The 14,661-nt window shown below is 44.5% G+C and overlaps 1 protein-coding gene across 1 annotated transcript in view; it reads left to right on the forward strand.

Annotated features, from left to right (window-relative positions):
• The window catches only part of LOC311113199 (tudor domain-containing protein 7B-like), a 33,546-nt gene extending 19,289 nt beyond the window's left edge, over nt 1-14,257 (forward strand). The window contains exons 5-19 of the mRNA XM_084156399.1: nt 1,329-1,408; nt 2,167-2,417; nt 3,493-4,130; nt 4,316-4,529; nt 4,744-4,855; nt 4,998-5,200; nt 5,507-5,641; nt 6,194-6,277; nt 6,870-7,004; nt 7,721-7,834; nt 8,677-8,828; nt 9,002-9,234; nt 9,690-9,873; nt 11,131-11,291; nt 12,165-14,257. Of these exons, the coding sequence (XP_084012525.1) occupies nt 1,329-1,408; nt 2,167-2,417; nt 3,493-4,130; nt 4,316-4,529; nt 4,744-4,855; nt 4,998-5,200; nt 5,507-5,641; nt 6,194-6,277; nt 6,870-7,004; nt 7,721-7,834; nt 8,677-8,828; nt 9,002-9,234; nt 9,690-9,873; nt 11,131-11,291; nt 12,165-12,385 (2,917 nt within the window). The 3' untranslated portion in view covers nt 12,386-14,257. The remainder of the gene's footprint in view (nt 1-1,328; nt 1,409-2,166; nt 2,418-3,492; nt 4,131-4,315; nt 4,530-4,743; nt 4,856-4,997; nt 5,201-5,506; nt 5,642-6,193; nt 6,278-6,869; nt 7,005-7,720; nt 7,835-8,676; nt 8,829-9,001; nt 9,235-9,689; nt 9,874-11,130; nt 11,292-12,164) is intronic.
• The last annotated feature ends 404 nt before the right edge of the window (nt 14,258-14,661 follow it).

Below are 14,661 nucleotides of genomic sequence, written 5' to 3' on the forward strand. Positions count from 1 at the left end.
AGCCAAATAAAAAGCTTTTGGTTGTACTCAGTCTCTGACGCAAGCGCCTCTATTTCAGTCATTGAAAATTATTTTTTTGTACCTTTTTTTGGTTGTGCTTTGTATTTTATGGTACGGCGTTGTATATTCCCCACGGGCTTTAAAGATAGGATTTTGACCCTATATGGTTAATTAGGGGCGTTTTAAAATGCAAACAGCCAAGGTCGTGCACGAACACTGAGGCTAAGAACAATTGGTATTTATTAATGGTTATTACATTTTACATTTTAGTCATTTAGCAGACGCTCTTATCCAGAGCGATGTGTGTATGTACCGGTGTGTGTATGATGCTCGTAGGATTGTTTGATAAATCACACTTTTATTATGCGTACGAACATTCCTAAGTTCCGTTCGTAAGTAGTATTTTCGAATAATTTCTACGCAATATTGATAAATGAGGCCCGGGGCCCACAATTATCTCTATCTGGGGATTTCAAGCAATGAATGGCCTGTTACGGTTGCTGTTCTGCCCGGCGACTCAGTTGTATAAGGATGATGTATTCAGAATGTTATGCTCCTATTGTCTAAGGTAATTCTGGGATGGAGAGGTTCTCATCAGAGAGCATTATGGGTTGTAGGGTGTAATCAGTGACATAGAAGGTAGAGGGGCTCACCCATTGAATTGAATGGGGATGACTGTTCTAGGAATTATTATATTTCTATGAGGATATCTCAGGCCTCTACACTCTAACACAGGCCTAATGTTTATGGAGTATGAACAGAGTAGAGTACAGTAGAGTACAGTAGAATACAGCAGAATACAGTAGAGTACAGCAGAATACAGTAGAGTACAGCTGAATACAGTAGAATACAGTAGAGTACAATAGAGTACAATAGAGTACAGCAGAATACAGCAGAGTACAGCAGAGTACAGCAGAGTACAGTAGAATACAGTAGAGTACAGCAGAATACAATAGAGTAAAGCAGAGTACAGAAGTGTACAGTATGAAAAATGTATGCACTCACTAACTGTAAGTCACTCTGGATAAGAGCGTCTGCTAAATGACTAAAATGTAAATGTAAAATACAGTAGTCTTGTCTAGCACTGACTGGGTTGACTGATTATGGCTGGCTTCTTCCACCCGAGTTTCTGTTTGGTTCAGTAATGGGGGCACAAACTGCATTATGTATCCAAACAGGAAACTAAACAAAAAGGAAATGAAACACAAGTATGTTTGTTATTCCTCCATTGTCCTCCATTGATTGATAAGTGTCTGTTTGGACTCCCTGTCATTTGGAGGATACAGTAGAAATTGTTATTTTTCACTCTTTTCTTTTTGTGTGTTTAGGTCAGACAAAAGGATGACCCTGCCGTCACGGTTCCAGAACGAAGTGCACGCTCACCTCTCCAGGAACACCCAGAGCAACCGTACGTGGGACACTGACACACACACATACACACACACACACACACACACACACACACACACACACACACACACACACACACACACACACACACACACACACACACACACACACACACACCTCTAGATATGCCCAGCAGAGCAACAGTAAAAGGCCCAGCAGAGCAACAGTGAAATGCCCAGCAGAGCAACAGTGAAAGGCCCAGCAGAGCAACAGTATGTAGGACAGTTGAAGGACTACAACAGACTGTACTGTATGTCCCAGATCAGGGGTTTTATAGGTCCACAGCATTGCTGTTTTCATCTGGGGTGTAGTTCCTCACAGAGAGTTCAGTCTTTACATCGAAAGTAAAACCTCTTGAAACAGTAATTTACACAGCTATCGCTGACCCCTCTGGTTCCAGTCCTTCACATTACTGTCCTTTGAGCACAGCACGTCTCAAAGCAAAAATTACATTACAGGCTAGAGTTTAGCTTTAGGCTGCTAACTCATGACTTTCTTCTTAGGAATAAGAACAGGTCTAGGAAAGCAGACGTTTTTAGTGTTACCCTGAGGCACCAAAAGTCTCTTGCAATGTAACACACAGTGTTTTTCTCTGGGCCCTAGACTATAGCCGCCTGGTCAGGACAGACTCCTGGACTTATATATTCCATATCGTCCCAAAAACTGTGCAACAACGAGTCTATACCTGTATTATTTCATACAAATCGTGCCTAACCAACTTCACCTAAAACGCCCTCCTCTTCTTTCCTCCTCCAGCTCCCACAAACCTCAACGGAAATGCCGGCTCTGGGAAGCCCAAGCCACATCACTACCCCAAGGACTACAACCCCTCATCCGGTGGGAACTACAACCCCCAGCAGGTGCAGGGGCGTATCAGAGAGGTGCTGAACAAGTACAGTAATGGTTTCTGGTTGTCCAAGCTGCCTCAGCTCTACAGAGAACTGTACAAACAGGACCTGCCTAGTGAAGCAATCAAAGACTTGGAGCACTGGAGACACATCTGCACCGTATGTACTTGTAGTGTATTTGAGGTTTAAAGAAGGCTTCTGAAGTTTGTAATTTCTACTTTGAAATTTCAGACTTGATATATCTTTACGAAAAATGTATCAACCCCTAAAAAAATGCCCATTAATTATAATCCACATAATTCACATTTCCTGTTGCTGCAGGATTATTTTCCTGCTGTAGCAAACTAGCTCAAATTAAGATCCAGCTTTTAAAAAATAAACTGAAAATAAAATATGAATAATTTATAGCTAAATAATAATATAATAATAATAATATGCCATTTAGCAGACGCTTTTATCCAAAGCGACTTACAGTCATGTGTGCATACATTTTTGTGTATGGGTGGTCCCGGGGATCGAACCCACTACCTTGGCGTTACAAGCGCCATGCTCTACCAGTTGAGCTACAGAGGACAACATGGTTTGAGTGTAATACTGATATTGTACATAGCGTTTTATTTTCTAGCCAAACATTTTCTATGTTTACATGGAATTCAACAATAACATCATGATAAGCATCCCTCATCTGGTTCGCAAGAGCAAAAATATTTGCACCTTTGGGGTCCCGAGTGGCGCAGCGGTCTAAGGCACTGCATCTCAGTGCTTGAGGCGTCACTACAGACCCCCTGGTTCGATTCCAGGCTGTATCACAACAGGCCGTGATTGGGAGTCCCATAGGGCGGCGCACAATTGGCCCAGCGTCGTCCGGGTTTGGCCGGTGTAGGCCGCCATTGTAAATAAGAATTTGTTCTTAACTGACTTGCCTAGTTAAATAAAGGTAAAATAACAGTTGATACTCTCTAAGTCAAATAGCCTGTAAGTCACCACAACTGCGTAGCATATGGTGTGATTTATAATGGCAGTATTATCCTTAGTTTTAGATCTGGGCACATATGTATCAAACGTCTCGTGCTGATTTAGGATCTGTTTTGACTATTAGATCACAATGAATAAGGTTACATGAACAGGAAAGACCTGATCCTTGATCAGCACTCCTATTCTGAGATGCTTGATACAAATGGCCACTGGTGGTTGTAGACTCTGTTTATCTGAAGAATATGTCCTCCTGTTCCAGGTAGAGAAACCATGCAGTAGCAACCCCAATGAGTTACTCCTCTACCCAGCTAAGGAACCAACACAAACGCAGACCCCATCCCCTATCCCTACCAGAGTCCTATCCCACACCTCCACCCCCTTCACCCCCTTCACCCCATCCATGGACATCAAGCCCCAGTCAAAGTCCCCTATCACCCCCACTACCACCACCATGAGCCCCCTCCCACTCACCCCCCCCTCCTCCTCCCCCAGTCCTCCGGCCTCCCCCTCCAACCTCTCTCCCGACCTCAAACAAAAACTGGGAGAGCTTCTAGTCAAATACAGCAACGGTCTATGGGTCCACGCCTTACCCAAACTCTACTTGGACACGTACAAGACCAAATTCCCCGAACACCTCCTGGAGAATCTCTCGCTGCTCTCCGACTTCTGCACCATCGACTACCCCATGCCGGACAACCCCAAACGTGCCATTCTGTACAAGAGGACCAGGGAGGACGAAAACCGCAACAGGAGGGAGTCAGTGGAGGAGCGCAGGGCCAGAGAGGAGGTGGGGAGGAGGCTCAGCACCCAGACTGTACCTCCTCTTCTCATACCCCCAAAGGAGTACCCCTCTGTTTTGGTGGGGGAGGCTACTAATACCAATGGAGTCATACTCAGGTAAGAACCAGTGTGATAGGCATGGGAATCGTTTGGTTGTGGTGCAGTAAGAATAGGGCATGACAATGCCGTCAGTGCTGTTTAACTAAGCCTTACCTGGATGAATAGAAAGAAATGAAAGATTCTCTCCTCTCTCTCTCTCTTCTTACCCCCCTCCCCTCTCTCCCTGTGTATCCTCCATCCAGGTACATAGGAGAGGGCTACTCCCAGGCGCAGGAGGCTCTGGAGGACAAGATGAGAGAATTCTACTGTTGCCAGGACAACAACACCCGTACTGGTGACTACAACAGTCGTACACCCCTGACCTCCCTAACCTCGGGTCAGCTGGCTGCCGTCAGGGCGGAGGACGAGGAGATACTACGAGCACAAGTCACAGAGGTCATGGCCGACAAGGTCAAGGTGAGTTCAAAGGTCAATTGGTTGAAACGTCTAAATTAATAAAGATACAATGATTTCTATATCGTAGGGTATATGTTATATTATGGATCTATGGTGCCATGTTAATGGTTTAAGGATAGGAAGAAAGTTTAGGGTTTGACATTTTAGAAAATGAATCACTTCTTTCCACTTCTTTTTCACTGTGTTTTTTGCGTGTCTGTTGTTGAATCTGTAGGTTTACTATGTGGATTACGGGTTTTCGGAAGTCATCAGCAAGGCCAAAGTGTTTGAGCTGCATGATACGTTTTTCAAGCTGCCTTTCCAGGCCACTAAGTGTCAATTGGCTGGTGAGTTTTGATCAAAATCTTCGACAGTGAATTATAAAATCAACAGCGTTGCAGTCAGATGTTTGGATTCAGTTTCTTCTTCTTAATGAAGTGTCTGTCTGTCTGTCTGTCCGTCCGTCTGTCTGTCTGTTTTCCTATGCAGGTCTGGAGCCTTTCTGCCAGGAGCCTGCTGTCCTGAAAAAATTTGAGTCCATGGCCAGCGGCAAGATCCTGTTGGCTGAGATCCTAGAGAGAGAGCAGACCCCATTGGTGGTCCTGTACGACACGTCGCAGGATGATGATGTTAACATCAACGCTGCATGTATCAAAGCCCTGCAGGACAAGACTCTGGCCAGCCCCCTACAGGTGGGTTACTGTCAGAGTAGAGGAGAGGGGACGGGAGGGGAGGGGAGGGGAGGAGAGGAGAGGGGAGGAGGAGAGGAGGAGAGGAGAGTACCTGTACCACTGTCAGTGGGTCGAAGACATTCTTGAGCATCTTTCATCAGTACTGTATTAATCCCTGTTTTTCAGTCCATATTATTTTACTCTGGGGTAATATCTAAATAGTAGTTCTCCAACAGATTCCCAGACTCCAGATGCACCTTTTAAAATGCTTAAATGAGTGGAATGGGATCATGTCTAACCCAGCCATGGATCTCTCTCCCACTGTAGGTGAACAGTGCCTATATGAACGTGGCTGTGAGAAGTGTGTGTTCAGACGGGACAATCTACTGTCAGCTCCCGTCTCTAGGTCTGGCCAAACTCACTGAGATCCTGGAGAAGGCTGAGGCATACTTCCACTCACAGGTGTGTGTGTGTAGGTGTGTGTGTAGGTGTGTGTGTAGGTGTGTGTGTAGGTGTATGTGTAGGTGTGTGTGTGTGTGTGTGTGTGTGTGTGTGTGTGTGTGTGTGTGTGTGTGTGTGTGTGTGTGTGTGTGTCGTCTTCTGAGGAGGATGCTGAGAGCCAGACACAGTTGAGATTAAGGAACATAATCTGGGGTTAAGACACAGGCTACTTAGTTGATCTCATCACATGACACTGGAACTGACTGACTGCCATTGACCCAGTGGTAACATAGTACCTACCCTAGTCTCCAGTTATCATTCACTAAGACGGAAAGTATTCAGACCCCTTGACTTTTTCCACATTTTGTTACGTTACAGCCTTGTTCTAAAATTGATTAAATTGTTTTTTTCCTCATCAATCTACACACAATATATTGACCTTGACCTGAAATGTTCTGCTTCAACAGTCTGAGTCAACGTAGATCTCATGTTTGTTTTTTTTGCCCGTGTCTGTCTCATGTTGATGACATAATCCTGTCCTATACTGATGACATAATCTCTTCTGTGTGGCAGGTGACATCAGAGTTCCTGGTGTCCAGACCGTTCTGTGGGAAAGTCTGTTTGGCACGCTACAAAGGCAAATGGTCTCGTGTGGAGGTGAGATGGATTCTATTACCAATACAGTCAATAGCTGATGTGGCAATGATAGATACTGCATGTCTCAGCTACAGTTCTGCCCAAAGGTCATACCATCTAGCTTCAGTTTAACCCACAATGAAAGATGTGGAGCAGAAGATGACTTACCTGGAAGGAAGTTAATTGTGATAGTTAATTAGCTAAATGTTACACCAAATATTGTACAAAATGTATACAGATGGAGGATCTTAATTTGACCAGTATTGTCACAGCAAAAGAATCCTGCAGCAACAGGATTTTAACATTTAGTCCATAATGTTGCTTGATCGGTGGTTAGGCTATTAGCTGGCCAAAATTAAGCTACATGAAAAATACTTTTATTATAACCGTGTGTGTGGGGGTTTCAGTGAATTTATGTAAATCATCAAGCTCATCTGCATTTGCGGTGCAGGAAAATTCTCAGCAACAGAAGAGTGATCAAATTAAGATCCTACATCTGTAGCACACAATGCTAGCACATCCTAGACAACCAGGTCATATGTTCCCACACTTTCTCCACACTCTTTCCCTGTATTCTTCACAGCGGCCTATCATTCCCCTGTTTCTCCTATAGATCACTAACCTCCATGGTAGTTGTGTGTTGGACATCCTCTTCATAGACCTGGGCGTGCAGGCCTCGGTGGAGGTGTTTGAGCTGAGGGAAGTCCCACCTCCTTTCCTACGGGACCTGATTGCCATCCCTCCACAGGTCAGAACATGGATGGGGGTGGGGGGGTGGGGGGGGGGGGGTAGTCTGACGTGCAGTAGTCTCTCTAGAGATGGTGAAGTGTTGTCTGGGTAATGTAGTCTGACGTGCAGTAGTCTCTCTCTAGGTAGTGAAGTGTTTTCTGGGTAATGTAGTCTGACGTGCAGTAGTCTCTCTAGAGATGGTGAAGTGTTGTCCGGGTAACGTAGTCTGACGTGCAGTAGCCTCTCTCTTGGCAGTGAACTGTTGTCTGGGTAATGTAGTCTGACGTGCAGTAGTCTCTCTCTTTAGGCGGTGAAGTGTTGTCTGGGTAATGTAGACTGACGTGCAATAGTCTCTCTCTTTAGGCGGTGAAGTGTTGTCTGGGTAATGTAGTCTGACGTGCAGTAGTCTCTCTAGGCAGTGAAGTGTTGTCTGGGTAATGTAGTCTGACGTGCAGTAGTCTCTCTAGAGATGGTGAAGTGTTGTCTGGGTAATGAATTCTGACGTGCAGTTGTCTCTCTAGAGATGGTGAAGTGTTGTCTGGGTAACATAGTCTGATGTACAGGAGTCTATCTTTAGGCGGTGAAGTGTTGTCTGGGTAATGTAGTCTAACGTGCAGTAGTTTCTTTAGGCGGTGAAGTGTTGTCTGGGTAACGTAGTCTGACGTGCAGTAGTCTCTCTAGGCAGTGAAGTGTTGTCTGGGTAATGTAGTCTGACGTACAGTAGTCTCTCTCTAGGCGGTGAAGTGTTGTCTGGCTGAGCTGACTGTGAGTGGTGTGGGTTCCTGGACTCCAGACGCTGTTCAGTGGCTCCGAGACGCCGTGCTCAGCTCTACAGACTGCAGCATGAAGGTGATGTATTACACCTCATTTTCCTCTGTGTGATTGGGTATGCTTTATATAGAACTCATCTTTTTTGTGAGTGTGTGACACCTGCCAATATCAATTCTGAGAATGTATCAACACACACACACACACACACACACACCATGCACACACAATGTATACTCACACTGAGATACAAATGCACACACATACTCCTGTCAGTCTCCCTGACAAGTGACCATTGTAAACTTACAGCGGAATTCTTCTTAACACTGATAGATCGTAAATTACTGTTTTATATCTTTACTGTTTTATATCTTTACTGTTTTATAATTCTGTTTTATATCTTTACTGTTTTATATCTTTACTGTTTTATATCTTTACTGTTTTATATTACTGTTTTATGTTTTATATCATTATATCCTGTTAGTATGAATATACCGTTTTTATAAATCTTTAGAGATTGAAAAGTAGTGTTAGGTTTAAGCGCTTTGTGTATGAGAAGTGTAAATATTTAGTGGTAGACGGTAGGAATGTGTACTCCCAATAACTCAAGGTGCTGACTCATAAGAAGTCCTGTGATGTGTATGGAGGAGCATGGAGAAATCCTGGATGATGGAAAAGTACTGAAATACATTTTTGTGGAAGGGAGGGGGTGAGAGCTCAGGGTATAAATGGACACTGAATTGAATGTGTTTATTCAGCTGGTACCTCTTCGCTGAGTAAACATTGGAAACGTCACTCTGAGTTTGGGCTATTTTGTATGATAAATATGTTTATTGTATATTGAGATATTGGGCTTATTATCAACCCCTCCCTCCCTCCCTCCCTCCCTCCCTCCCTCCCTCCATCCCTCCATCCTTCCACAGATCGCCAAGCTGGACAAGACCAAACACAGTGTAGTCCATGTCTACCTGTTCACCGACAAGAACTTCCAAGACCCCGCGAGGAGTCTCAACCGTCAAATGGTCGCCTCGGATCTCTTCAAACACAGAGGGGATGTCTTCCTCTGGAGCCACAGGTAGGGCTGGGAGTCTATTCCAACAAGTCAGTTCCTGATTCCTACACAGTGTGGAATCTCCTGCCGTTGTGCGAACTCCGCTTTCTCGTGGGGTTGGGGTAAAGGAAAAATACACATTTGAGTGGCTCTGTGACAAATGACAATAAAATATATTTCATCTTATCTTATCACAGCCCTTCCAAGACCTCCACCTGTACCTCCACTGCCACCCTCACCTCCACCCCCAAGACCTCCACAACCACCCCCACGCCCAGCTCCAACGGGACCAAGCCCCAGCTGAGACACGCCCACTCGGGCTCGGCACCGAGGCTGACGGGGAGTACAAGCACCCCTCCTGGGACTCCCCCACCTCCCTCATCCACCACACCACACAAGCTGCCCCTGCTGCTGGAACTCCCCCCTGCAGGTCAGTACCATATATTTAGGATGTGTCCTAAATGACACCCTATTCCCTATTTAGTGCACTACTTTCGACCAGAGCACCATTTAAATAGTGAACTATGTAGGGTTATTTTAGAACGGACACCATGTTAGCACCTTTGAGCATTCCCTACTGTCCACAGATAGAGTCAGATCCCAAATTATTGGCACCCTTGATAAAGATGAGCTAAAAAGACTGTAAACATTTTTAGCCAGTCTTTTTTGCTAATCTTTATCAAGGTTGCCAATAATTTGGGAACTGACTGTATCTACAAATGCATTGTTTTATACAATATTTTAAAATTTTATCCGTTTCCTGACCGAGTTTTCCTGACCAAGATGGCCGATATTTAGTCATGTTGCTAGGATGCCAAAGTCCATTCTAGTGTTCTATATGTAATTCTATGGTCCAAACTCTCTCTAAATCTGTCTCTGCTGCAGGTCATAACATGGATATCTATGTGTCGGTGGCGTGTCATCCGGGCCACTTCGTACTGCAACCTTGGAGAGATATGTACAAGCTGGTGGTTCTGATGGGAGAGATGATCCTGCACTATAACAAAACAGAGGCGAAGCCTCTCAAAGGGGAGAAGAACCAGATATATGCTGCCAAAGTGGAGAACAAGTACGTTTGTTGGTAGTGGATGGGAGCCGGGGGCATATGGGGGGGAAAGGGTGGAAATGTGTCTTGGGAGAGTGTTAGGGCACAGTAACCCAGGAGTGTGTTAGGGCACTGTAACCCAGGAGTGTGTTAGGGCACTGTAACCCAGGAGTGTGTTAGGGCACTGTAACCCAGGAGTGTGTTAGGGCACTGTAACCCAGGAGTGTGTTAGGGCACTGTAACCCAGGAGTGTGTTAGGGCACTGTAACCCAGGAGTGTGTTAGGGCACTGTAACCCAGGAGAGTGTTAGGGCACTGTAACCCAGGAGAGTGTTAGGGCACTGTAACCCAGGAGTGTGTTAGGGCACTGTAACCCAGGAGTGTGTTAGGGCACTGTAACCCAGGAGTGTGTTAGGGCACTGTAACCCAGGAGTGTGTTAGGGCACTGTAACCCAGGAGTGTGTTAGGGCACTGTAACCCAGGAGTGTGTTAGGGCACTGTAACCCAGGAGTGTGTTAGGGCACTGTAACCCAGGAGTGTGTTAGGGCACTGTAACCCAGGAGTGTGTTAGGGCACTGTAACCCAGGAGTGTGTTAGGGCACTGTAACCCAGGAGTGTGTTAGGGCACTGTAACCCAGGAGTGTGTTAGGGCACTGTAACCCAGGAGTGTGTTAGGGCACTGTAACCCAGGAGTGTGTTAGGGCACTGTAACCCAGGAGTGTGTTAGGGCACTGTAACCCAGGAGTGTGTTAGGGCACTGTAACCCAGGAGTGTGTTAGGGCACTGTAACCCAGGAGTGTGTTAGGGCACTGTAACCCAGGAGTGTGTTAGGGCACTGTAACCCAGGAGTGTGTTAGGGCACTGTAACCCAGGAGAGTGTTAGGGCACTGTAACCCAGGAGTGTGTTAGGGCACTGTAACCCAGGAGTGTGTTAGGGCACTGTAACCCAGGAGTGTGTTAGGGCACTGTAACCCAGGAGTGTGTTAGGGCACTGTAACCCAGGAGTGTGTTAGGGCACTGTAACCCAGGAGTGTGTTAGGGCACTGTAACCCAGGAGTGTGTTAGGGCACTGTAACCCAGGAGTGTGTTAGGGCACTGTAACCCAGGAGTGTGTATGAGGGATTTGTGTAGGGCTTCTTGTACGATAGTCTGACTGCATTCATTAACAGTGTATTAAATTAGTCACCTAGTTTATTTGGGCACCCAGACTAAGGATGAACTTGAATTAACAAACCTCTTGATTGAATTAACTTGATTAATTGACCTCTCTGTGCCCTCCCAGTTGGCACCGTGTGCTGGTGAAGGGGGTGTTGACCAACGGTCAGGTGTCGGTCTATGAACTGGACTATGGTAAACATGAGCTGGTCAGCAGCACACAGCTCCGCCCCCTCATACAGGAATTCCGACAGCTACCATTCCAGGGCATCACCGCACAACTCGCAGGTAACTAAGGAGCATTGCCCCAGACAACCATATACCGTAGACTTCAGAATGCACCCAGACTGCAAAAGAATCAGCAACAACTGGTTCTTCTTATTTGCACATTTTGGAAAAAGAGTTATGTCCCTTATATGGCTGTGTTGCTTTTATTGTTATTGTTGATGTGAACAAGGACCTCTGGAAGCATCTCTACATGTGTCACATGGTCCTTGAGCTCGTTAATGTCTAGATAAGTCAATTCATTCTGAACATACAGAACGTTTGAGTAGGAAGTCCTGTGGTGGCCAGGATAGCAACTGAACTGAGAAATTACTTCAGCATTGCAGTCATGAGTTTAGAGAAGGGGTGTCAAACATACGGGCCCGCGAGGGGGTCCAATCCGGCCCACAGGTGGTAAAAAAAAAGAAAAAGTGTTTTGTTGTTTTTGGGGGGCGAGGGAACTAATTCAATATACTTTAAAATTACTCAAACCAAATTTATACTGTGTAGAAATGATAATGGACATAAATGTATACTGTTTTTATACCTCACTAATAATCACAGAAATTAAAGCTAGACAGTCAGGGAGCATCGGAAATTCCAACAATGATTGATAGAGGACTATCTTTTGCAAATTTTGACGCCAGGAAATATAACCAATTTTCAATGCAGCCCTCCGGACCTTGTTGAAGACCGAATTCTGCCCCCCTGGCAAAATGAGTTTGACACCCTTGGTTTAGAGGATATTTGATATAAATGTTTTACTTTACATTTTGTGTTTCCTTTTCCTGAAATTAGAATCCCTTTTAACTTGCCTATTTCTCATACATAATTCCTAGGATAGATTTTTTTCATATGAAGCTTGTTGATTGGCTAACATTTCCTCTCCACCAATAGGAGTGAAGCCGAGGCAGTGGTCGGAGGAGGCTTCCATCGTGTTCCGGAACCATGTGGAGAAGAAGCCGCTGGTGGCCCAGCTGGAGGCGGTACAGGAAGCGGATCACCCCTGGGACAGGAAATTGACTGTCTTCCTGGTCGACACCTCGCAGGAGGAGAGGGACATCTGGGTTCATGACATCATGGCCGAGTTCGCTGACGAACTCACCAAAGAAGGGTAGTTGGATAAACCCTGCATCTAGAGTGCTGGTTATGGCAGGAACAACTAGGTAGGTATATCCAAAACAAATGTAAAAAAAACCATTTGTTTTGGATACCTAAGTGTAGTTGGATGCCGGACGTAGCTACGGACGTTGCTATGAGAAACCAGAACGCTTGTTGCCATTACAATGGGAGACTGTTGGAAGGAGGGAGACTTGTGACTTGGACTTGTCGTGTTGTGCTTGAGAGTGGGGTGACACAGTGACAGTGAAGAACACTTGCTCGCAGTATGGCATGGCGTTTTGATCAAAGCTCAATAATATCACCATCGTGCTGACTTCCCTAAAAGCTTTGCCACACAGAGGCGTTGTGATATGGGATGGGTTTCCCAAAGCCTTCGCTCATATGGTACTTTTTTTTCCTCGACTCAAGCCACTCGTAGAACAGCAAAGTCCTACATTTGACAAATATCGCTCCTTGACGGTCAAAAATGTCGCTCCTTTACTGGGTTGTAGAGAGAGATAATGTACAACATTAGCTACGAAGGATTTGGGAAACACATTACAGTGTTTACATATTGAATCTCTAGTTCTATACAAATTATGGAAATCAATGTGTATGTGATACATAAGCTGCATTATCGATCAACGCACAAAAAGTGTTTAACTCAACTTGTCAAAGGCTGTTGTTAATTCAGACACATAGTTACAGTATGAATACCTGGGCGGCAGGTAGCTTAGTGGGTAAGAGCGTTGTGCCAGTAACCGAAAGGTCGCTGGTTCTAATCCCCGAGCCGACTAGGTGAAAAATCTGTCGATGTGCCCTTAAGCAAGGCACTTAACCCTAATTGCTCCTGTAAGTCGCTCTGGATAAGAGCGTCTGCTAAATGACTAAAATGTAAAATGTAAATGTACCTTTACCCAGACCCGTTCATTTCAATCTGACATCATGAAGGGTTACAAAACTTAGTTAAAATGATAGTTCAGCCATTTTTATGGTCCATAGACTGCTTTCAAGGTAAAATCACTGAACTGTCTCTTTAAGAAGACATTCCCTCTAGTCAGTTAATGATACAAAGAAGCCATTCTTATTTCTTATTTCTTATTTCTATTTTCCGCTCATGTGACTTAGCTATTTTTTTATTATTTTTTACGTTGGTTTTTATTTATTTATTTTTCATTTGTTTAATTTGTGTTGGACGACAAGACTTTCTGCAGATATCCTTAGGGGCTGAGCGTTTTTTCTGACCATGTGAACTGACTGATGAAAGCTTTAGTTTGTTAAGAGTATTAGGCTAGTACTGCATTATAGAGTGTTCCATGATCTGGAAAAACTCCTGACTCTAGATACGCTGCATGATACGGCACATAGTTTGATAATATAATATATGCTAACAGGTAGTAGTGTTTACCTGATGATACTCTGTGTCTCACCGTTGGAGTGATGGTAAGGCTGGAGTTTAGCTGAGAACAGAATATCAACTCTGCTTTAAGGGGTAGTTGTTATTGCAATTTTACATATTTAGATAATTTTTTTCCTAACTTTGAAAGCAGTCTATAGACAAGTAATGACTGCAAACTTTAGTTTTGTTAAAATAGACTGCTTTCATGGTGAGGAAACAAAAATATGTACAATTGCTGAACTATCCTTTTAAGGTTTTTTATTTTATTTTCATTGTGTTAAGATTTAGACTTGAGGTTGACTGCATACAGTATGTCAAACGTTTTAGGAATAAAGTTAATTAAAGGGTCAACTTTGTCAAGTTGTTTGCAGAAGTAAAGTTAATACAGGGATTTTTTTTGTCTGTAGTAACTCAGTCTCTCAGAAACTCAGATTGGAATTCAACTTCTTTATTAAAATAGCAATATGGTATCTTATATACATGTCATATCACATCAGTGTCAACAAATTGATTCATAATCCAAATACATTTAAAATACATGAAAGTTCATACTCTTTCCCAACGTGCACACCTTTATGTATTTTCTCAGTCACAGAGTATAGAGGAGAGAACAAGAGAGGAGAGAGAATGGGGGAGCAGAGGAGGAGAGGAGAGGAGAGGAGGGGTGAGGACAGGAGAAGAGGAGGGGTGAGGAGAGGAGAAGAGGAGGGGTGAGGAGAGGAGAGGAGAAGAGGAGGGGTGAGGAGGAGAAAACAGGAGATGAGAGCAGAATAGGAGAGGATGGTGAGGAGAGGAGAGAAGAAGAGAGGAGGGGAGGAGAAAACAGGAGATGAGAGCAGAATAGGAGAGGATGGTGAGGAGAGGATGGTGAGGAGAGGAGAGAAGGAGAAAACA

Source organism: Coregonus lavaretus (assembly GCF_964263955.1).
Source record: "Coregonus lavaretus genome assembly, chromosome: 39".
NCBI classification, from domain to species: domain Eukaryota; kingdom Metazoa; phylum Chordata; class Actinopteri; order Salmoniformes; family Salmonidae; genus Coregonus; species Coregonus lavaretus.